The sequence below is a fragment of the Coffea arabica genome, chromosome 6c (genome assembly GCF_036785885.1).
Source record: "Coffea arabica cultivar ET-39 chromosome 6c, Coffea Arabica ET-39 HiFi, whole genome shotgun sequence".
Taxonomy (NCBI): domain Eukaryota; kingdom Viridiplantae; phylum Streptophyta; class Magnoliopsida; order Gentianales; family Rubiaceae; genus Coffea; species Coffea arabica.
The window spans coordinates 3,349,522-3,373,836 of NC_092320.1; the positions used below are offsets into that span (position 1 = coordinate 3,349,522).

Sequence of the window (24,315 nt, forward strand, 5' to 3'; positions counted from 1 at the left end):
GAACTAAAAACAAGATATAAACTCTATTAACAAGAATTATTTCATTCTTTTTTTTTTATCAAATTCATTAGAAATGAAAATATATTTGTTTGATAAGATTGCATTATATTCTATGCCATGTTTGGCGTATGTATACTTTTATTTTCCTATTTTGCTATGATTTGAAAATCTACAATTTAATCCCATGCAGTTATAATCAAAGTGAAACCTTCAGATTTTCTGTCAAATTTAACAGTCAAACTTTCCAATAAAATGATAGCTAATTACAAAAAATGACCTTCGATTTAAGGTTAACATAATATTCTAAATAAATTTTGAGAGCAAACTATACTTTTTACATAATTTTGAGTTGAAAATGAATTTTAGAAATATAAATAAATAAATATATATATATATATATATATGTGCTCTGTCTCCAATGCTATAATAAACATTTTATATTTATTTTACCTCTTAAGCATTGAAGATGAGGCAAGCATAAGTTCTTTCCCCCCTAAAATTTCATATTTTAACTCATAATTTTCTAAAAAATATATAGTTTGCCCTCAAATTTTTTTTAGAATATTATGTTAACCTTAGATCGAGGCGTGATTTTGTAATTATTCTAATGATTTTATTTAAAAAGTTTGGCTATTTAAATTTGACCATTGGATATGATGAAAAATCTAACTGTGCCTCACTTCGATTATAATCACCAATGGTTAAATTATAGGTCTCTAAATCACAAAAATATGAAATATATATATATATATATATATCCGCCAAATCACACAAGTAGGGAGGACATGTTGAACAGGCAATTAGGCATTAACAGGATCTATCTAGAACGTTCGTAATGACGCCGACGCATGGCACACCGTGATTGTCAAACATGTTTTCCGTTGATCACAAGGCATTCGGGCGAGATAGGAGTGGATCGTTCTGGTAGGAAGGAATGGAAGGACCTAATACCCATCCATCGCTATTAATCTTGTGGACCCGTGGCAGCTGCTCTAATTAATACTATGAAATGTACCATTATTGTTCTGGAGTTACGGTCGTGTCCAGTAAGTTTTTCAAAAGGGCGCTTTGATGATTAATTAGTTGAACCGCTGATTATATACATGTATATATATATATATATACTATACGTTATCATGCAATACCGTCAAAAAAACTTTTTAGTCAAACACAGTTGGATTATCATTATGTCCTCCTTTTTACCATTAATTGCGGCAACCACAACTACTCTCATCTGATCTGATGCGCCTTTTCCCTTCCCTCTCTCTCTCTCTCTCTCTCTCTCTCTCTTTTTATATCCTGTAGAATTCCAGATGTGCCAGAACAAGTTAAATAAGTATGCTGGAACTTTTAGGGTGCCCTGCATTCATTCTGCTGCAGAATGATAAACATGGAAAATTCCAACCCACAGTCATTGAGACAACGATCATACTCTACAGTCACTTGTGAATGATAATACATGATAGTGTTAAATTTCAGCAGTAAACGATTTTACACCCCAAAAAAAAAAAAACTTCAAGATAGTGTACCACAATGCAGATTCAACACATCAATTAATTTGTACACGTTTTTGCCCCACATCGATCATGGATGGGACGTTCCAACTTCCGGATTTGCGACCCTCTTGTCTCGACACCGCTCCAGAATCAGAAAACGCCAATAAATAAAATGAAACAAAAAGTGGGAAGAACAAATAGCTGCAGATTCAATTCAGTGCTGACACAATCTGCAGATGAAGTACCGCGCGCAAAGAAGAGGTAGCTGGAAGAATATCAGATTTTGTGCTCCACAACGTCTACAGTAGCGGTGCAGGACAGCAACCTCTGGAAAATAGTACGCAGTGCACCACAGGAGAAGTCTTTCACTCTCCTCACCATCACGAACCTGGTCCTGGTCTTCCTCCGACGAGGCTGAAACCTGCTTGTGCTTGCTGTTCTTGCAATAGCCACCTTCTCCTTAACCCTCCCAAAACATTTCTTGGTCCTCTCTTGCACGCCTTCTTCTCTTGAAAACGTGTAGGCACTCCTCAGGTACAACTGCCTGCATGACGCGCTGTCCACCGCCGCCCCGGACCGATGCAGGTAATTGTTATGCAACCGCCCTTTGCCGCCCAAGTTCCCCGTCGACTTCACAAACTCTGCGTCGGACTCGGGCCATTTTTGGAGGCTGACATAGTTGTTGGTCCTCCGGATGGGACATCCGGCGTCGCCGACGCAGTCCGATATGCAAGCTGTGGTCATAATTTCCTGCAGCTGCTAGCCCTAGGTACTAAGCCTAGATGTCTTTGGCACGGGGAATTTTCAGCGTGGGCTCTAGGAAGAAGGTATAATAATAAAGACTAATAAAGAGAAGGTGGAAGCTTATATTGGAAGAGAAGTTATGGGTTACTAACTTAACGTTACACGTGGCGTGGTATCCTATACTAGTAGTAGATCCAATTGGGTGAAAAACTGAAAATGGGGCACGTCTACTTTGTAGTGAAAATTGCACAGAAGCTGTGATGGTGGATACACTTGCAGTAGTATTAATGGCTAATTTTATTTTTTGCTAAAAAAAAAAAAAAAAGAACAGCTAATTTTATTTGTGTTACAAGGACGACCATAAACGATTGTTTAATTAAACACGTTAAAACCAAGAGGGCAGGTCATATTAGAAATTTGCACAAGCTTTGAAATCAAGAATTTGGCTCCCTAATTAAATCCCGATGAAATGATAAACTATATCACTGATTTGTCCTGTTTGAATTGCTATTTTTAGGATATTTTTGCAAAAAAAATATATATATATAATGTAATAATTTGATATATATGAAGTAAAAAAGTAATTAAAAAATACATTTGCAGAGCAGAAAATCACAACCCAAACAAGTTGTTCCCAATGCAAACATATAATCACAAGTTACAGAAAATCGTATAATTTAATATATGTAAGGTAAACAAAGCAAGAATGTTCAGTTTGTTTCCAATGCATGTATCTTTGGTCTATAAAACTTTTGATTTTTTTTTTTGGTCGATAGAATTTCTATAACCTAATATAGCCTAATAAGGGGAGCAGGAAGGGGATTCGATGTGAGTAAAGATTCCATCGAAAAGAACCAATTAAGTCCATCACGTGTTGCGGCAAATTTTGGTGAAAGATAATAATTAAATTTTTGACCTCTCACCCCACCACCCCTTTATAGTTTTGATAGTGACCACGGGGACCAAAGGCCCATTGCCCTATAAAACTTCTGATTTGATACGATTAGAAAGTTTAAAAGGAAATCTCGATAGACCCATCTTTGATTTCCCTGGTGGGATCATTCTTTCTTTTTCTTTTTTTTTTTTTCCAAGCGATAAAAGAACAAAAAGATCTCGAGAGGAATTTGCTTTTTTCAATATGTCTTCAATTTAAAGAAGACTGAAAAGGGTACGGAACTGGTTCAAAAATCAAATTACGCCCTTAATTGGAGTTAGTCTGACGTCCTCGCATCGAGTATTTGCTAAACTACTGGCAATTGAGCTGCAAAATTCCCAGATTTTCTGTTCACGCCGCTAATTGCCTGATTTTTAAAAATTGATTTTCCACCTTCAAGTAGTGAACCGGGATTGGAAAATTTTTTACGTAGACTTAGGCCTTATTTGGAAAGGAATTTTTCACAAAAAAAATTTCTACATTTTTCATAAACATATTTTTCAATCACCTTTTTACTTTATATATATATATATATATATATTTTAAATTGCTATAGTATATTTTCTGCAAAAACTCCAGAAAATTGTAATCCAAACACCACCTTAGACTCTTAGTTGATTGGGAATCTAAAATATTTATGCATGTTTAATGAGTGAAAACTGATTAAACGTTAGTCTAAGTGAGTTTAAAGATGTGTGACATGTGATCTATGCAAAACATTTTATTTTGGTTATTTTTAGTGTCATACGCAAAAATGATGACAAGACGGCCGTGAGACAGCAGATAATTTGGCGAACAGATTTGGAGCCCGTTTAGGTATACGGGACAGTCTACGTTAGGATTAACAAAGTAGACAAACCAGTCCTGGCCCAATATCTCAATAACCAAACAATGAGAAAGTCCGCAAGGGGAGCCCAGGCTTCTTTGGGCTTTCATGTTTAACGGCTGCGTACAAATTAAAATTATTATCCACTTGAAGCGGAGAAATTTGTAATGGGAATGGATGTCAATTTAATTAGTGCTGTTATATTGTCTTTTTCCACAGTTAATCTCAATCAAGTCGATTAAAAGAGTCAAAAACTTGTCGTGTTCGTATGACAAATATAAGAAGAAATTGAAGCAGATGCTAAAGCTCTCTCTCTCTCTCTCTCTTTTCTTTTCTTTTCTTTTCTTTTCTTTCAGCCATGTTCGAAAGGGAAAGCCAGGACAATGAATTTTGACTATGGAGTGCCATTATTACCTTGCGTCAAAATCTAGAAATTGCATTGTTATTAGATTGAGAAGTGAAAATATTCTCTCCATTTACATGCATTTTTTTTTTGAAACAATAAATTGCTTCATTTGATTGATAAAAAATCCTCAAAAGTTCTATAGTTAATTTCCAAGTAAACGAAAACGATTAAAGATTTTTGTTCTTCCAGGTAGGAAAAAAAAAGCTACTAGATTCTGAAATTTAACTTATTATTTACTTCTCCGTGTCCTTTTTTTTTTTTTTTTTTTGCTTTGACTTCTCTTGTCAATCCCACTTATCACGTGATGATATAAGAAACTTAAATAAACACCACATAACAAGTTAAATAAACAGGACACTCGATACAAATATAAAAATGACACTGAATTGTCACTATTAAGAAAGATGCGGGACGTAAATTTTCATTAATTTGTAGCTGAACAACAACTACTGAGCACATTCCATCCATTGAAATAATTGAAACATGCCCACATGGGGCCTGGAAACGTTTCAACTTTCAATATTTCGATGTCGTGAAGAAATGAAGGCGTGCGCAGGAGGGATTAGGAATTGTGGTTAACCACATCACTTTCCAAAAGAGCAACAACATACAATCAGTAGTGATTTTCAGTCAAAGCGCATTTTGATTTTTGACCCCCAAAAAAAAAAAAAAAAAAAAAGATGATCCGAGAAAGAAAAGAACAATAATATATACTGACTTACGTATCTATCCATATCCATACAATTAATTTGCAAAAGAATACCGCTTCACTAAAAATAAGACAATTTTGAACCGAGAAAATGGTTGACTGCGACTGGTGCAGCTCTCATTGGGCAACCAAAAAAAGATTTATAGTATACGTTTTGTTTAAAGACGTAGTCAGTTGTAACGTATCTACCAAGGGAAAGATTAGATTAATTAATGGTTTAATGATGATGATATCTATATCTCTTTCACTCTGTATAAGTGCAATTACTACTACAATTAGTGAATTTTGATACAGTGGTCTCCACTTTAATTCCTTCTCTTTTTTTTTTAAAAAAAAAATAATTATAGAAATAAGGAATGGTCTCCACTTCACCTAATTGCAAACGTATCCGACAGAATGTATGTATAGCCATGCATGGACAATCGTAACAAGAAGCAGCACAAAATTGTGACTATTATAGGCTAGGCCACTTATAAATGTTTTTATAGATCGCTCATGAACGCAACATTATATCAAGGACAAAATTAAAATTGAGAAATAGGTTTAATAATCCATCTTTTTTTTTTATATATTTAAGGAATTCTCCGAATAATTTAAATCGAAATAATTGGCCTATATGACATGACTCATTAATAAAAGTATCCCATGCACCTTTGTCATATATTACATACGTCACACTGGATAGATATCATTACCATGTATACGATTCATGCTTTGGCGGTGAAATGGTAGACGCGCGAGACTCAAAATCTCGTGCTAAATAGCGTGGAGGTTCGAGTTCTCTTCTCTTCAGGCCATAATACTAAGGGTTTGTTTGGATTGTAAGTTATTTGGGATATTTTTACTGTAACACTTTTTGTGACGTGATGTATGTGAGATAAAAAGGTAATTGGTAAGATAAAAAGGTACGTTAGAAATTGTAATGATGATGTAAGCAAATAAAATTGGGGAAATAATGCTCAATCCAAACAAACCCTAAGAATGCTGGTTGAATGATCTTCTTGTTTGGAAAAGTGATTCATGCTCACGAATCAAGTCATCTCGGGTTAGCCCTTACTGTAGAATTGTAACGTAGCAAAAATTAAACCATGACGTAAGGTTCTTGTCTCACAATTAACATGGAAAATGCAAGCAGACTTGGCTGGCTGTCACACTGCGTAGATAGAACCAGTGGGAGGCAGTGCAACTTCTTACCTACTGACCATTCTTTAAACTGTCAAAACTTATAACCACACGAAACCGTGCCCCCTTAATTATTCTTATCGTTATACAGACCAAATTTCACACACACAAACACATTGCTAGCTTCACAGAGAATGAAGCCACCCAAATCTAGCCAACGTGCATGCTTTATTCCTTTGATTTGATACAACGTGAATTGATCAAACCAAACTTTTGGAAATTTTGCCCACTGCTGGCCTTTCCAGCTCGCAGAGAATTTTGAATTCAGTGCCACAAAGTGCCTATATACATAACCGAACCGAAGTCGATCCCCACGATCATGTCTTCTTCCGGGGGTGATAACGTGTCCACTGCCAGTGACCTTCCATTTTTGGGCCCCAGACAGGCGATGGAGCTCCGAGAATACAGCCGAAGACCCAGGCATCATGTATCGCCTACGCTCGGCGAGCTACTGCGGCGAGTAGAACATTCGACCAGTGATCAGGGAAGCACTTCTTCTGACCACGCCCATGTTTTTGAACTTGATCAAGATCCCTCTCCCAACACTACCACTACTCCATTTCCTTTTGTTCTTTCCTTTCGCGACCTCAGTTACAGCGTGAAAGTCCGCCGCGAAATGCTACTGCCCGGATTCCTCAGGAGGAGGCCTTCCTCACCAGATGTGCCAGCGGACGTCGGGGTCGACAGTCAAACTAACATGAAGATCCTGTTGAATAAGATATCCGGTGAGGCCAGGGAAGGTGAGATTTTGGCTGTACTCGGTGCCAGTGGATCTGGAAAATCAACTTTGATTGATGCTCTGGCGGATCGCATAGCACGAGAAAGTCTCAAAGGGACAATCACCTTAAACGGCGAAGTTCTGGAGTCCAGGCTTCTCAAGATCATGTCGGCATATGTCATGCAAGATGACCTCTTGTTTCCCATGCTAACTGTGGAAGAGACCCTCATGTTCTCGGCTGAGTTCCGGCTTCCACGGTCTTTATCCAAGTCTCGGAAGATGGCAAGAGTTCAAGCACTGATCGAACAACTAGGCCTCAGAAGCGCGGCCAAGACTCTGATTGGAGATGAAGGCCACAGAGGAGTTTCCGGTGGAGAGCGACGCCGCGTTTCCATCGGGATTGACATAATTCATGACCCCGTGCTGTTGTTTCTTGACGAGCCCACCTCGGGGCTTGACTCTACCAGTGCCTATATGGTGGTGAAGGTCTTGCAAAGGATTGCCAGGAGCGGAAGCATTGTGATCATGTCAATTCACCAACCCAGCTATAGAATTCTCAACGTTCTGGACCGTTTGATTTTCCTTTCACGTGGCCAGACGGTGTTTAGCGGCGCTCCCGCTAGTCTTCCGCGATTCTTTGCAGAATTCGGTCACCCTATTCCACCAAACGAAGACAGGACCGAGTTTGTCCTTGATCTGGTTCGCGAGCGTGAAGGTACCCCCGGTGGGACTAAAACTTTGGTTGATTTCAACAAGTCATGGCAACTCAGGGAGAACAGGAATCCTGGTGACACCTATTTGGGGAATGGAACAGCCACCCCATCACTCATAGATGCCATTAGTTCCAGCATTTCCAAGGGGAAATTAGTCTCCGGAGCAACAAGCAACGACGCTAGTCTGGCATCAGTACCCCGGTTTGCGAATCCGTTTTGGAGTGAGATGATAGTTATTGCCAAAAGATCAATCTTAAACTCTATAAGAGCTCCGGAGCTCTTCGGAGTTCGGTTGGGCGCTGTTATCGTGACGGGATTCTTTCTAGCCACTATCTTCCGCAAGCTAGATAGTTCCCCTAGAGGCATCCAAGAGAGATTAGGCTTCTTTGCCTTTGCCATGTCCACAACATTTTACACGTGCGCGGAAGCCATTCCAGTCTTTCTTCAGCAGCGCTACATCTTCATGCGAGAGACGGCTTACAATGCTTACCGCCGCTCATCTTACGTCCTTTCCCACTCTATCCTATCCATTCCGTCCATATTAATCCTCTCCATCGCCTTTGCCGCAATAACCTTCTGGGCTGTTGGATTAGCAGGCGGAATATCAGGGTTCCTGCTCTTTTTCCTTTTCACCGTGGCGGCATTCTGGGCCGCAAGTTCATTTGTCACGTTCCTCTCCGGAGTCATATACAACGTCATGGTGGGATACACCGTGGTCGTCGCAATTCTAGCGTATTTTCTTCTGTTCAGCGGGTTCTTTATCAGCCGGGATCGGATTCCACCTTACTGGATATGGTTCCACTATGCTTCTCTGGTGAAGTATCCCTACCAGGGCGTGCTACAAAATGAGTTCAGTGACCCGACCAAATGTTTTGTGAGGGGGGTTCAGGTGTTCGATGCCTCACCCCTGAGGGATGTCCCCGATTCAATGAAGCTGAAGCTGTTGAAGTCCATGAGCGATACATTGCACGTGAACATTACGCGCTCGACATGCTTGACAACAGCCTCAGATATACTGCACCAGACTGGGGTCACTGATCTCGGCAAATGGCCTAGCTTTTGGGTCACAATTGCATGGGGATTTTTCTTCAGAATCCTTTTTTACTTTGCCTTGTTAATTGGAAGCAAAAACAAAAGAAGGTGAAGAAAGTAACCGTCCGTCCACAATAATTGGCGGCTGCATGCATGCATGCATGCATGCTTTTTTTTTTTTTTTTTTTTTTCTGGGCTTAGTGTTGGTTTTGTCTAATTTTATTCCTTTTTTCCAATCTTTTTATTTCCCTTTCCCTCAAATGGTTGTTTGGTACGTAGTAGTTGATTGTGGCGTCGGAATCTTAAATCTGCACCAGTTCTTTTGTCATTACGTGTAAATCCACCCATCGCTTGAGTGGGTGAACCGCTCATACGATGTTTCTATCGTTGTGCCTAGCCGCCACCAGCTGGTACTTGTAGATTATTTCGTGAATAAGCCACAAAGGTTAAATAAAGTGTTGAACTTGCTGATGCTCTTATGGTCCCATCTACTTTGGAAGGAAATTTAAGGTTCCACACGACATAATTATTAATTACAAGTGTGGTTGGAATTTCTATAAACATACAACTAATGAAACGTCAGAACAATATATATATATATATATATATATATATATATATATATATATTTTTTTTTCTTTATCAAAATCAAGAAGGCGCGAGATATAGAACTTACATTCTAATGATTTTTTTTTTTTTTTTGCTTCGCCATGGTCTAGCGACATTACCTTTAACCCTTAGGATCCCCTTGTGAGTTTCTTATAAATATTTTTCCAAGTGGATTAGCCAAGAAGAAATAATTATTTCTCCACGAAAAAAAAACAGTTTTTTTGGAAGAACTAATTTGGTTTTAGTACGGGAAACTAGAAAGTTCGGAGTTTTACAGAACTAGCCCTAAGACAACTCTTTTTTCATTTCATATGAAAACTCGAATTCGGAATCTTTTATTTACATTTCTCTTTTCGAATCACCTAATCCATCATTTTCCCTTAGCCATATGACTATTCTTACCAAATAGTTTCTTCAGTTTTCCTTTCTTTTTGGTCAGCAAACGAGTGTATTTGGATAGGAGTCTATTGGAAATATTATTTGAAATAATTATTATAAATATTTTTGTGATATGATGTATTTTAAAAAAATGCTTGTTGAAAAGATGAAAACGGTGTATTAAAAATATATTTATAATGCAAGCAAAAATTTTTTATGCAAATTGTTATGTTGTTTTGTTTTTTAGTATTTTGTTCAATATCATCTACATCATCATTAAATTTTTTTTTTTTTGACAAAAATCATTAGTTTATTACGATGAAGGGACAATTCTTTGACCAAGCGAAAGTTTAGGGCCTTCATGTAAGGCCACCTGAGTTTGACAGCATCTCAAAATATATCTTACAACTTAAAATAGCAGATATGGGCTCCCTAAAACTTCATGAGCGCTCAAACTAAGCCTGGCCCAAATTGATGTACTCTACTGACTCTTGGATCCACGAGACGGCATCCACACCGCTCATATTCGTCGTTTCCGTCTAATATAAACATACCGATGGTGTTGCTGAATTTTCACTCTGTTCGTACGCAAGACTTGCTAGGGCTGACTCCGGAAATAGCAGTTGGGCGATTTTTACTGTTAGGTAATCTTCTCTTGATTCTGTTATTTACCTACATAATTGTATAAAATTTTCGTCGGGAATTTTCATGTGGACTCGTGGCATAGTGTAATTCATGCGTGTTCTCAAATGTTCTGATTCTTTGTGGAATTTCTTTGATTATTTGCTGAACTATGGCTGTTACAGTTATAATTATGCGAGTATGGGTTGTTGTCGGATCTTGTTAAACACGCAAACGCACTAAATAGGGTAAATCTATTAGGTTTGGGATTGGAATCTCGTTAAGCAGTAGCTCCTAAAGATTTCTGTGGCGCTTATAGGATTATTAACTCTCTTCTTTACGTTGACAATTGAAGTTTGAGTCTCTTTGATGTGAATGAATCAGTACAGTATTTGCCTTAAATTTTTATACTCAGTCGAATCTGGCATCTTTCTTGGTTTTGTTTTACATCTTCTGATTCTGGAATTGAAATTAAAGCTATGAATTTGGGTAGCTAAAAATGAAATATGCTCGAGTAATAACTCCGCTGACTAGCAAATTTAAGGGGTTTATGCATATTTTGGTGGCCTTGTCCATCAGGTAGAATGGGGGACGAAATTGGTTGAGGACTGGCCTTCCATGTTCTTTTTTGGTTGGTTTTATAGCTATGATTAGTGAATTACCAGTACTCAGAACAGAATTGGATGTTTTCCCTGGTGATAAATATCTTCGTTGCACTTGTCTCTTCTTATTATTGCTTTGTTTCCATCTCTTTTTGATTTCTACCATCATTATATCTGCCAAAGATAATATTGGGATGTAATAAGCATTGTTGTATCCCCAATATGAACTACTGAGGTACTAAACCAGACTTTTGGCACTGCCTAGCTTATAACTGTTGCGTGGTATTCGCTCACTAGTCTTGGTTGTGAGCTGACTGTCATGGTATTAGTTTTCTAGTTACTTATTCCTTTTCTTTTGAAGTTACCAAATAATTTCATTTTTTCCCCTGAAAGTGCAGTTGAAAATGCCTCGTTACGATGATCGATATGGGAATACCACTCGTCTCTACGTCGGTCACCTGTCTTCAAGGACTCGTTCTCGAGACTTGGAGCATCTCTTCAGCAGATATGGGAGGTATATATGTATATGTATTTTCATGTGTAGTTTAACTTGCCTTCCTACGGTTAAAGGTGTTGCTTCTTGCTAATTGTTGTGCCAAATGATGCTTCTGAGTAAGTGATTGCATACTTGGCTGTTATGTAGGATTATATCTGTCTGTCTAGCAAGCTCAATGTTTTATCAGTGTACTTGGACGATAACCACAAATGCCACCAACAATATTAACTTTCCATTGAAATTTAATATTGAAAAGTTAATAATAATAGATAACAGAAACTCTAATTTCGTGCTTTTCCTGTTAAAGTTTGAAGTTCAATTGTTGTTGAAAACTCTGAACTTCAATAGATGCGGAGTTGAAACCTGAAGATCGAAATCTTGGGGTTTCGTAAAGAATTTCACATCCTGGACACAGATTACCCTGAGGCTGGGACCTTTGCAGTGAAATTTTTAGTTGATGGTCGAATTAAGTTCCTCTTCTTTTTTTCTTCTTTTTCTTTTTCTTTTCAGATTTTCAAAACCTGTTCACTTAGACATTTTTACCTTTAAATTTTCCGGAAATGCACAAATGTGATCAGACCAGTGGTTAGTTAATCTAGCTTGTGGGATTAAGTCCTCCATTTGCATATGGGAGATTCGGTTACTTCCCAAGCATCTGTGTTGCTTGGTATCTCATACATCATATTATCTATGAAGGAACCTTGCATCCCCAGGTGCGTTTGAGATTAACTTGAATGATCTTGTTGAAGGTTACTCGACTTTTGCCTGGCCTGAAGGTCAAATGGTGAGTGGGTGGCCTTGGTGGAAATTCTTGCCGAGTGTTAGGAGACTTTGGAGATTCTTTCTGTTGTGTCTTTGCGTATTTTTATGGCATTGGCAACAATCTCAAAATGGTGTTTAGTTCGTCTTGAAGGACAAGTTTCATGCACTTCCAGTACTTAAGTAAGTAATGATGGCCTTACTGTTTCTGGCAACAATTTCCGCAGAGTACGAGACGTGGATATGAAGCAAGACTTTGCTTTTGTGGTATGCTTCTTCCATTTTTTGTTGTTACTTATATACATATGAAGATATTTGCCTTTCTGCTTGAAGCTCAAGTTCTCCAATTGCACAAATCTCTTCTTTTTTGTTTCATCATTTTTGTTGCATAGGATTTTAGTGATCCAAGGGATGCTGATGATGCAATATATAGTTTAAACGGTCGAGAAGTTGATGGGCGGCGTATCATAGTCGAACTTGCAAAAGGAGTAAGTAGTCACTGAAGAAGAAATACCTCTTTGGGCCCTTTCTTTATTAAGATTAGAGAGATATGGTTCCATGTCATATACCTACAAAGTATCTCCAATTGCTAGATTGAATTCCTGCCATACAGTTCCAGGGGCCCTTTCTGAAGTTTTTTCAGTTATTTAGATGATAAACTGGTGTGACAAACCTAACCAAACTTTTCCTGGTTATGCTCAACTTGGGAATAGGTGCCGCGTGGTCCTGGTGGTGTTCGTGAATATCTTGGCAGAGGTCCTCCTCCTGGGTCTGGACGCTGCTTCAATTGTGGTCTTGATGGTCACTGGGCCAGAGATTGCAAAGCTGGCGACTGGAAGAACAAGTGTTATCGCTGTGGGGAAAGAGGTCATATAGAGAGAAACTGCAAGAATAGTCCTAAGAAGCTGAGGTACTTGTATTTGAACAGCTATGTCCGTTAAAAGTTATATGTCTCGTCTTATTTTGTAGCAGTTGTATTTTGATTTTATTGGGTTTTGCTCACAATGATCAAGCAGAACTCCTTTTTGCTACAAAAATTTGAAACACTCCCTATTTTAGATATTTGGTGTTTTTTCCAAGTGCCTGCAAGCTTAGTATAGTCCTTTGCTTGTTTTAGATAAAGAGCCATCAGAAGACATTTGTCTTTGTTGTCTTTGTTGAAGTTGATTGGCTTGTAGCATTTATAAGAGGAAAGAAGTAAAAGATGAGCTTATTGTTATTGTTTTATTGCATCACAGGGTTAAAATCCCTAATATTTGTGCAATATCAGTACATGCATGTGTATCTTCGTGTTGAGAGTATCCCTGTGATCACCACAATATAGTGTGTTCTTGTGTACACACCTTGGACTTTCTCCTATCCAATTTTCTCAATAATTTTCTGGGGTCGTTATATTGCTTTTCATCTAGTTGCTCATGTGATAATGTTGCTTCAGACGTGGTCGTAGTTATTCAAGATCACCAGTGAGATCACGAACCCCTCGCCGTGGCAGAGGTCGCAGTCCAAGCTATAGCCGCAGTCGCAGCTACAGGTTAGCCACGAGCTTAATCTTAGTATATTGTTAATGTGATTCAAATGTCAACATTTTAGCACGAGCTCGGTTGCAAGTACCTCACTTTAGACTCGACTCATGGTCAACTCTACTGTGTTATATATAATAGAGTGCTGAAGCTTAACTTGGCTTTATCTGACTATTTTGTAACTAGTTTTGTGAATCAGATACATTGCAGTAGGATTAAAATTAGTAAGCTTTGGGTGCTCCATCAACCTTTCACTAGGCTCACTGTCTGATTTAGGCCTATGCTCAGGAAAGGCGAGAGAGGCGAGCTTAACCACTTTCTTGTGACCAGCTCTTATGTGATTTCTGATTCATAAATCCTTGAGACTTCCACCCTCCTTGAATTGCTTGCTTGTTTGTCTTCTAATTCTGCATGTTACAAACATTGCTAGCATTCTGAAGTATTAGTTTCTTATTGAATCTTTTTATATATTGCCAGCCGGTCAAGATCACCTCCAGTTAGAGGGCGAGTTCTTGAGCGTGAGGATCGGAGATCTAGATCTCCATACAGTAGCCCTGATCTTAAGAAGGCTCCTTCCAGATCAAGGAAGCATAGCTTAACACCTGATGAAGCCGATATGAGGGCTAGAGAGAGTCCTCTTATTGAGAAAGAGAGATTGGTGAACAAGCAAGATGAGAACAGTCAAAGCCCTATTGAAAGGAGCAAAAGCCCTGTGGGCTATGATAGGAGGTATGATAATAGCCCTGTTGAAGCAAATGGTCACAGCCGCAGCCCTAGCCTGAGGGATGAGAGGAGCCCTGTTGGTGATAATGATGAACAAAACACTCCAAGAGGCAGCGAGTCACCATGAAAACTTGGCTTAGCGAGTGTTTTCAGGTCAAGAATATGCATCAAGTGGGGTTGATCTGTGGCCTTTTTTCTAGTTTTGAGAATTTTTATGATATTGCATCATAATGTTACAGTAGATTGCATAGGTTTTGGCTTGAGGAGCAGGATTTGATTATATGTTACTGTTGTGTATTAGTGGTGGAGTGTAATAACTTGCTAGAAATGGGCTACCTTGTTTCTCTTACAGTGGTATGCAGCGGGTCTTATGTTTTATCTCGCTTTCTGTTAGCATGATATCCTCAGATTCCTCGCGAGCAGATATTTGTTGTTTCCGGGAAGATCCTGTACGAATATTGCAATCGGTGTGCTATGCAAGCTACCTGTGTAAAAACAATAGTTGCGTGGACCTGCAGCGTGAATCATTTCGATTCTGAAGTTTAGGACAGAAAAAAAATGTGAAGCTGGTTCTCTGGAAACTCGCATCATCTTCGTCGATTGAATCTGTGTCAAAGGAAACTGGAGAAGCGGTCGAACTTGAAGCCGGTGAAATGACCAATGTAAATGTGCCAGTACGGGTTTTGCGAACTGGGCTTAGATTAGGGCACCGTTTGGAATGACGGAAAAGGAAAGATGCGCTCCTGGTGGAAAGTAAAGGAAAGAAAAAGTAAAGGTACATTCATGTCATTTGGATTAAATATGTAAGGAAAGGAACTAGTAATATTTTTTTTTTTCGATATAACGGCATATCTAGTTTGGCCTAACGAGAACTGAATTATCATCAGATTAAATGGGTATACCACGCATTCGTATGAATTTAGAACAAATTTCATATAGAGGATGGAATTTAAGTTTGAATCCTTAATTTCTCTTCTCACCGTTAATGTGGTGGTCAACTCCTCTAGAGAGAGGAAATAATACTATTTGAAGAAGAAAAATGTAAATTGAGCAATGAAGGAAGTAGAGTGAAGTTACAGTATTACATACCTGTCATTTGGCGCTGCAACATTTTTTCCTTCCCATTCTCTATGTGACAAATTCCATGTCGCTAGTTTCTAGTAAATAAATCTCGCAATCATCGCATTGTTCAGCAACCTTAGGAAGCTTACAAGCATTCAAAAAAGAAGGGAAAAAAAGGGATACCAGCTGAATGCCAAAGCATTATTTTAATCTGTTGAAGATAGAGATGTTCGCGTAGATGGTATTAATTCGTCAATTTTTTGATAAGTGTGCTTAATCTGTTGAACTAAATGGAATGGCCCTCGCAAGGTGCAGCTTTTTGGATGGAACTTTAACAATCTAAACCAGGCCCAAAGAAAGAGGATGTAATGACGCGGGCTCATTGCATTGCCAACTTTGCAGCCCAGTCATATCATTTTAAGGCCGATTTGTATCTAATGTTATCTAATAATGAGTGGTAATTTAAAGCACGAGCAGGAGTGGCATCAAAAGACATGTCGCGCGCAGGCTTGGTGGCTCTCCCGTCTTTCAACGCCGTCGGGTCGGCGGACAATAAGCCACGCCTGAAGCCAGAAACTGAGCCCCAGAAATTCATTAACCACGGCCAGAAACCCATTGATATTTCTGCTACAAACAGCAGCAACCTCGGTCTCGGGCTCGGGTTCGGTAACAAAAAGAGAGAACCCCTCTGGCAATGTATCCAGAATTGCGGTGCTTGCTGCAAGCTCAATAAAGGTCCGACTTTCCCCTCCCCTGAGGAGATTTTTGATGACCCTTCTGACATTCAGGTCTCTTTTCTACTCTTGATATAATTAATGTTTTGCTCAAGTAGTTTGGCCATTTTTATAATTAATGAATTTGGCTAATTAGATGAGCTGTCTTTCAGCAATACAAGGGCTTGATAGGACCAGATGGCTGGTGCATACATTACGAGAAGACTACAAGAAAGTGTTCCATTTATGCTGGTGGGTTTGTATGAATTTTTTATTTGAGGGGCTTGATTTGATTTAGGGGCTTTTTCAGCAAAATACTCGTCTTGATTATTTTCTACAGACCGTCCGTACTTTTGTCGGGTGGAGCCTGATATTTTCCAGACATTATACGGAATTGACAAGAAAAAGTTCAATAAGGAGGCTTGCAGGTTTGTAACGACATCCCATTTCCTCTTGCTTTTATGGCTATGTACAAGTCCAATGACGATTGTGCGAGTTAAACCTTCTTCCTTTTTTTTTTTATTTGGTCTCGATTTCAGTTGCTGCATAGACACAATTAAAGCTATATATGGATCAAAATCGGAGGAGCTGAATAATTTCAAACATGCCATATGGGAGACGAGCTCATAGTGATCAGTTTGGTTAGGTGTGCCTGAATTTTTTAGATTACCCTTTCTCCGTTGAGAAAGGTTATTCGTGGTGTACCATAAAATGATGCCCTTCAGAGCTTCTGCTAGTTCTTAGTGCTGAAGTCTCAAGTATATGTTGTCTAGTTATGATTTCTCAGTGTTGCTGGGAACAGGTCAGACCATTTACTTACTGCTCATTCTTGTATGACGAGTCCATGTCCATCAGTGATCAGTGTATTACTTGTTCCCTTTTTTGTAGATGTACAGCATGATATTTCCATCTAGGTCAAAGTTTACCCAAAAGGGCGATATTCTGAAAGGATGCAGATGTAACTTATGGATGGTTCTGGCAGAGATATGCCGCATGGGAGGTGGAATTTTTCATCCTCTGTGAAAAATACATTGTACTTCATGATAAGTGCAAACTGTTTCGGCTTGCTAGTGTGCTAGAGGTATGGTAAATGGAAAAAGCAACAGAAGTGCCGGCCGGAAAGAATCGAAAGCCAGTGTGTAGATAATGCCTGGAAGCAAGAATCAATCCCATGCATGTGTCTAGTTATGAGATTATTACTCTTTGAAGTTGCAGATGGAGGGTTTTCTGATATGAATCCTTTCTAATCCATATCTTATAAATATTATATTCGTCTCTTGCGATATTTTGATGAATAATCACGTCAGGTTTCAATCTGACAATACCACTAATCTGCCTGATCCTAGCCCTCATGCTTGCTTTTTTCCTAACCATGGTTCAAAGTCTCGGCCAAGACCGAGATGACTCGGCCAAGTCATCACCAGAACGAAACTATTCGTTCCGATACTGGAACGAGATAATTTCGAGATACATAGATTGTCGAGAAATTGGTCGATAAGTCTTCGATACGGATAGTCTCGGCTGAATCAGTTCGAATCATCTCGAGTCAAATATCAAATTTGCATTTTACAGATTTTCTTTTGCTAATTTTTTATTATTTTTGTTTAGCATTTTTTGAATATTATTCACAATTTTTAGAATATCAAATGTTTCAAAATTTGCTTCTCGCCGAAATTGTGACCAATATGCCGAGACTAATGTAGAACGATCCAAGCCACAATCGCAATCGCATACGTAACCTTGAACCATGTTCCTAACCCTAAACCTCAAACTTTAAAATTATAAAATTGAAATTATACACACACACACTAATTTTTCCGTAGTGTGAAATCTGAAAAATAACATTTGAAGTTTTCATTAGAACATAAAGAATTTTGTAATAATACATTAAAATGTGTCCCCACGAAAAATGCTATGAAAGTTGCGCATCACAAGGGTGGCCACCATGCGGACCTTTTGTTTAATCAGTGATAGATATTTGATGGGTTGATCCCTTCTTCGGCTGTACTGAAACATTTTTAGAAAACATCCTGAGATACCTTCGCTTGTTACTCATTACAAGAGACTTCGAAATTTCACTTGGTTGAATAATGTGAAAGGTAACAAATTTTTGAGTTCCTAGCTACCTTTTCAGGTAAATCCTGAACACTCGAAAGCGGTCAATGAAGGAAGATGTTGGCTACTTTCTATCTTGTCAACCTAAAAGTGCAAAAGAGAAAAGTAACTGAAACTTTTATCAACGGGATGAACGCATAAATTCTGGAGATATTTAAGTCAATTACTACTTTTGCACTCATAATACTGGGTGGTTCACTGCAGATGTGTAGCACTAGAACTTTCATGCCAACATGAAATTGAGGCTCCCCTACTAGTCTTGCTGATTGGAATCTTGATGTGTATACTAACAACACTCATTATCAGTTAGTTGCCTTTTAAAGGCAATGAAATGATCGCAGAGCTTCGGAGCTTTGTTGGACGGCCATACGAATCTCATACCGCTGCCTTTACCAACACCTTTAATACAGTGAATGCTCTAAGATTTATACAAGGGAATAGCATAAGATGCAATTTCTATCCATTCACCGTTTCAGTCCCTTTCGCCATCAATTCAAGATACCGATTATATACATTGCCCTTTTCACTTTAATCAGAACCCTTCATTTGTGTACTGAAACCGAATCTGATCATTCCCTCGAAAATTTTAAAAAAAAAAAAAAATTTTTTTTTTAATGCACGAACCCCTTTGTGATAGAATATGCTATAAATGACTGCACAGCCTCTACCATACCAAGGTCTGCGGGACTGGCGCAGCCCTCATAACTGCTTGGAGATTGTATCTTCCACGTATAGCAGATGCACTTCTTAGATTATGTGCTAGATGAGCCTGAATCCAGTAATTCTGAGTATTATCATCTTAATTGGTTGGATAGCAGCGACAGCAGGGCTGGTCCCTATGGAGAGCCTCTTCAATATCAACTACAGGAATTGCATGATGAATCAAAATTTCCGGTACACGAGGAAGCCGAGAATGGCTTTCTTACTGGATCCTGGTACTATAACCATGAGGGCAACGACCAAATCCAGTTGCCTTACCAAGGCAGGAGCGATTGGCTTGACGAGTATGAGTCCTACTATTTTGCTGGATGCTGGGGACCAGACGTAGCCCTGCAAGACTACAAAAACACAGTCTATGAGCCATACAAGGACGGCCTGAAGAAAGCAGACAGCGCATACACAGATGGAGACGAAGATGGCGATTACCACAGTTCCAATGAAGACGTGAAGCAGGCTCTTACCGATCAACAATGGCCCAGCTTGGATTTTGGGTTAGCTGTTGGGATCGATGAATTTTATCAGGACCATAGCTGGAAAGACCCTCAACCTGTATACGATGATTACTGGAGTGAAACGAAACTTTGGGAGAGTCTCTTTGGTCATTGGCCTTGCCTCGTCCATCCAGAACGGGAAAGCCCAGCCGTGCCAAGTCACTACTAATTTTCCTGTTTACCTTGTTCTTTGCTCACTGAACATGACATCTACTGTTTGTCTTTCATGTTGGGGGTTTCATGGGGTTGCTTTCCCAACTCCAGCTGCTATATTTTTGTGAACATCAATGGCATGTTGTTCTGACGAAATGTACTAGTAAAAAATAAATATATTGCTCCTCTCTGAAGAGAATATGGAGAGATTCTGCTTGACGCCTGCTGCTGTTTACAAGAAGTATATGTCTTCCATTCTTACTCAGCCGTAAACGGAAATCACTTGATTTACAGAGAGTGGTAATGGACGAGAGCAAGGGGTGATTTTATATATCGAATACACTGTATCAGTAGTCCAAAATTGATTTTATTCCCGCCGTTGAATGCACTCAGATTTTCAGAAACAAATATACACGCCTACCGTCTTACTAGCTTCTTACCTGCAGCCAACAGTTCTGTACAAATCAAGATGATATTTCTCCAAAATGATACATTTACAAAGATGATTTCACAGATAACTGGAAAAATAATTAGCCTTTAATATTTATTTATATTACATGGCTAAGAGGACCAATACCCAATTCATCCTCAATTTCATCGCCCTCCTCAAACAGTTTGAGGAACCGAGCCTGCTCTTGCTGCTTCCTTCTCTTTTGCCAATACTTATATGCAGCTACCATTGCAAGAATCACTACCACTGCAACTGAAGCACTGATAAAAACTACAAGTACCCAGTGCATTCCCTTCTCCCTGTTATGCGATGCAGAGGAATGTTCTGAAGCTGATACAACAAGCGTTACAAGAACGACGTATCAGGCAAACCATAAGGTTGAATGAGAAATGGTCAGATTTTTTGGCAAATTTTTATGTTCAAACACATCTAAGCAGGCAGACGAACTATGCATTCCTTAGAGAAAACACAGCCTACAGCCTGAAAGACACATTTTACATCCTCAAATTAATAATCACTAGAGCAAGCATATACGTCTAACAGGGTCTTTACCTCGCAATGAAATGCCATCACAGATGATAATAACAAAATCCAAGAAACCCATCTAATGGAATTCCCTTGCATACTAAATTTATACTGCAGAACTAGTTTGGTTATTCTCAGTGCTTTAATTTAACTATACAAGTCAAATACTAAATTGCAACTCACTCCATAACAAGTCATATCTTTTCCATTCATTTCATGAAGAGGCTATCACAAACATTCCATAATGACCACTCCAAGTCCAAGATATCAAGTTCTCCTTCCCACAACCTACATTACAATGGGAGGAGGAGCTTGAATAGATTTCAAGATCTCTTCTAACTTTAAAATGCGCATATAAAATTTGAACTCTTTCAGAGAAAATAACAAACAAATTCATCTCTGTTGAAAAAACTTCAGAAATATGGCATAGATACTAGTCTAGGAAACTGCAGAAAAATAAGGGAACAGGAAACAAAAAAAGATGCTTACCATTTCCAAGGGGAACGCATTCTGGGCACAAGAAAGTAGCATTGAATTCCTTCTCTTTCATATGAATAAATTTACCATCAGATCTTGTAAAATCAGACGCACAGAGCTCCCATTCATCAAATACATCATTTGATGTAATGCTGTCATGCTCATAAACCCCACACCGTTTGCATTTTTTCTCCGTAAGTTCTGTTAAAGGCTGATAACATCACAAGACAAGAAATGAACCATTTTGGGATTGCAATAAACTACGTGTAATAGGTGTAAAGTAAATGAGTCAACTATTGAAGGCAAAACAAAAATTCAGGAGGTCTACAACCAGATATAAGGATCTATAACTTAAAAATAAAATGTAGAAAACAAAAAGGAACGGTCTTCTTTGACTAAAAATTGCGCTCTTTGCAGGTGCACTAAAAACGTAAGACGTCCAGTTAGCAGGAGGACAAGGACAGATATTAATAATGTTGCTATTTTATGAATCCAAGGCACATTATGCCAACCACAACTACACTTTCAGAACTTAACAAGTCAACAAAACTCAGAGCCAAAAGTTGTCCTCAAAACTTGATCAGTTCTACAAAATTATAACTCGAGTCATCACAAACCTGCCAAGATTCCTCGCCTTTGAAGGAATATAAGACATTCTTTTTCTTGACATCAGGCAAAAATGTCTTGTTCTCTCCCTTACATTGGAAGTAAACAGTAGGTTCCTTGAGTAACTCATGGGTTTGGTATATCTCAATGGAATCAAGTGTAACGACTGCGCCTGCTATAAACTCTGCAAAGTAGAAACATTACCACATTATGCAGTGACAAAAAGTTTGCTGTGACCAGAAGCTATCATATCTGGCCAGAGAAAGCAGCACACTGTAGGCATTCTTAAACAAGGAATGAATGTAAATTACCATATTAAAAAATAATAATAAAGCAAAACATCCGATTAAGAGAGGAGTTCTTCTAAATCTTGTAATAACACTAACAAAAAGAGAGTTGATTAACGAAATTGAGTAATCCACCATAAACTGCAAAATGGCATCATCCCACAAAACAGAACACTTTCCTACCTTGTAACTAAGACCATCAACCAGCAAAATATTTACTAGAACTGCTTTTTATCATTCCTTTGCATGGCCATGAACTTTACTTTAATTACACGTTGTTTCAGGTATTCCTTAATTTTAAAATGATTTTAAATAGAAGCACCAAAAACAATTGCATGGTATATACCTTTTAATGCATAAAACGAATAAAAAACATTCCTTCTAGCCGTAAATAAATATACAAATTTGCATCTCACCTCTGTCAGTAGTTAGTTGACAAATTAACAGGGAGAAGAATCCACTATTTTTTATAAGAATTCTACCACCCAGTCATGACTCGTCAACCGATATAAAGTTGGTTCTGTAAAAAAGAACCCGATATATGCTGGTTTCATGGTGCAGTTTCCGGAGAGCAAAAAACCCGAGGTTTTAATCTGATGACTAATCAAGTTTAGAAAGCTGAATCTTGTGAAGAAAATTACCTGGAAACCAAATCAGAAGATATATAGAGCAAAAGAGGACGACGGTGACATGAGCCCTAAAACGATTTAATCGAAGATGCATCTGCAAGAATCTCCCCTTTCCTGCTCACTAATTTTATCTACGTCCTTCTGTAATCGCCTGATAAGGAATTCCGAAAAGCAAAATACCAAGGGTATAAATCAGCGTCAATAGCACGCTTCTACTTCTAATCGGTCCGGTGACGAAGACGCAGGTGACAAGAGTTCAACGACGCCGTGGAGCAGAGGTTTCTGGAAGCTTGTTGATGAGAGATCAAGTCAAGACTCGAGAAGATGAGGAGGAAGGAGAGAGAGAGATCCTGAGACGGATTCGCGCCCCCGCGGGTAATTCAACGGTCGTTGGTTGGTTGGTTGGTTAGTTGGCAATTTAGGCGATTTTGTTGGATTTGCCCGCCCACTTAACCCAGTTTGGACTTTCCAAAACCAAAGCTTCGATATGAAGGCCCAATTATCACCTCGCACTCAGGGCCTGGTGGTAGCCCAACCTTTGTAGCTATCATCAGTGGGTCTTATAAATTCTTTTTTTGCGGGCCTTTTCTATTTACCGACAGCCGGAGAAGCTAGCTATAGAGCCCAATTTAAATTTGTTGCTCCCGTCCTCCTGGTGGATGAGCTAAAACTACGCGACACTCGTTGACCAGTGGAGCGTGAAGGAGGGGTGGCCATTGACCCTTCCGGCAGGCAGTTCCAAGCTGTTCAATTTGCAAACCTCACCGGAAACAAGTCAACTGTCGACATTCCGAATGTAGAATATGATATACTCCATTACATTTGAGTACCCTAAACCTCGAATAATAATTCAAAATGTGGTCATAATACCACTGCCTTTACGTCTCATAATGGGTTGTGTTATCATGTGACGCAAACCAAAAGATTGGTCCATCACCAACCTGGTCCCGTCAATGGTGTCCCTCGTTTCAAATCATGATGTTACTACTATCTTTATAGGCAAAAATAATAAAAATAAAAAAACAGCTAAGCTTTTTATTTCGTCCATGATTAATTATTCCTCCTTGCTTTCGCGTTTGCTCTCGCGTCACGGGGGACGGCCTGAGAGATTTCTCAAGGCAACAAAGATCAGGGTCTCACTCAAGAAATTTCCCGGCCCCCAAGACATAAAACTAGAGATATCATCAATTGCAAATGTCAAGACCCAAAATTCTGGCTGCCTTGCTCTTGATAACCTTGGTTCATGGAATCATCCTCTCCGCCGCTCAGGCCCGGGTGTTTCATTCCACCCCAAGACATAAACTGAGAAAGAGGCACGCGGGATCGTTCCCGGCAAACGTTACCCATCCATTGCCGGTGCCTTTCATCCCCACATACGACCTGGAGCAGCAAGAATATGTCACCGCTCACAATGATCTGAGGCGGATTTTGGGAATGCCCCCACTGCAATGGGATCCTAACCTCACGTTGGCCGCCCATTTTTGGGCGTTGGAGCGCCAGACCGACTGCAACTACAGGAGTCATTCCTCTCCCATGAACCATCTGGGGGAGAACATTTTCTGGATGCAGTACAAGGAGTTTACTCCTGCGTCCGTGGTGCAACAATGGTTCAGCGAGC

The 24,315-nt window shown here is 39.1% G+C and overlaps 5 protein-coding genes across 8 annotated transcripts; 3 read left to right on the plus strand and 2 right to left on the minus strand.

The window, feature by feature from the left end:
- Positions 1–1,772: 1,772 nt before the first annotated feature.
- LOC113695330 (uncharacterized) lies at positions 1,773–2,240 on the minus strand. Its single transcript, XM_027214378.2, has one exon. The coding sequence runs from the start codon at positions 2,238–2,240 to the stop codon at positions 1,773–1,775; it is 468 nt and encodes a 155-aa protein (XP_027070179.2).
- Positions 2,241–6,365: 4,125 nt separating this feature from the next.
- On the plus strand, positions 6,366–9,231 carry LOC113695807 (ABC transporter G family member 20). The gene has a single exon (XM_027214967.2). It carries the CDS (start codon positions 6,617–6,619, stop codon positions 8,870–8,872), a length of 2,256 nt encoding a protein of 751 aa, XP_027070768.2. The 5' UTR covers positions 6,366–6,616; the 3' UTR covers positions 8,873–9,231.
- Positions 9,232–10,242: 1,011 nt separating this feature from the next.
- LOC140004537 (serine/arginine-rich splicing factor RS2Z33-like) lies at positions 10,243–14,846 on the plus strand. 2 transcript variants are annotated; one of them, XM_072052050.1, is made up of 7 exons: positions 10,243–10,391; positions 11,364–11,484; positions 12,453–12,492; positions 12,618–12,713; positions 12,939–13,135; positions 13,661–13,756; positions 14,223–14,846. In XM_072052050.1, the coding sequence occupies exons 1-7, from the start codon at positions 10,304–10,306 to the stop codon at positions 14,593–14,595; spliced, it is 1,011 nt and encodes a 336-aa protein (XP_071908151.1). In that variant the 5' UTR covers positions 10,243–10,303; the 3' UTR covers positions 14,596–14,846. The 2 variants fall into 2 exon arrangements, with proteins under 2 accessions (XP_071908151.1, XP_071908152.1); XM_072052051.1 differs by having other exon boundaries at positions 10,253–10,391; positions 11,369–11,484.
- A 1,132-nt stretch (positions 14,847–15,978) lies between these two features.
- On the plus strand, positions 15,979–17,528 carry LOC113694892 (uncharacterized). Of its 2 annotated transcripts, XR_003449500.2 has the most exons (5): positions 15,979–16,318; positions 16,417–16,495; positions 16,584–16,671; positions 16,783–17,045; positions 17,132–17,528. XR_003449500.2 is itself a non-coding variant. In XM_027213796.2 (4 exons), exons 1-4 carry the CDS (start codon positions 16,025–16,027, stop codon positions 16,871–16,873), a joined length of 552 nt encoding a protein of 183 aa, XP_027069597.2. In that variant the 5' UTR covers positions 15,979–16,024; the 3' UTR covers positions 16,874–17,191. The 2 variants fall into 2 exon arrangements, 1 of the variants encoding a protein (XP_027069597.2); XM_027213796.2 differs by having other exon boundaries at positions 16,783–17,191.
- A 2,545-nt stretch (positions 17,529–20,073) lies between these two features.
- On the minus strand, positions 20,074–23,111 carry LOC140008257 (uncharacterized). 2 transcript variants are annotated; one of them, XM_072052054.1, is made up of 5 exons: positions 22,710–23,111; positions 21,793–21,965; positions 21,188–21,386; positions 20,300–20,503; positions 20,074–20,162 (listed from the first exon to the last, which is right to left on the minus strand). In XM_072052054.1, exons 1-5 carry the CDS (start codon positions 22,789–22,791, stop codon positions 20,140–20,142), a joined length of 681 nt encoding a protein of 226 aa, XP_071908155.1. In that variant the 5' UTR covers positions 22,792–23,111; the 3' UTR covers positions 20,074–20,139. The 2 variants fall into 2 exon arrangements, with proteins under 2 accessions (XP_071908155.1, XP_071908153.1); XM_072052052.1 differs by having other exon boundaries at positions 20,074–20,503.
- Positions 23,112–24,315: the final 1,204 nt, after the last annotated feature.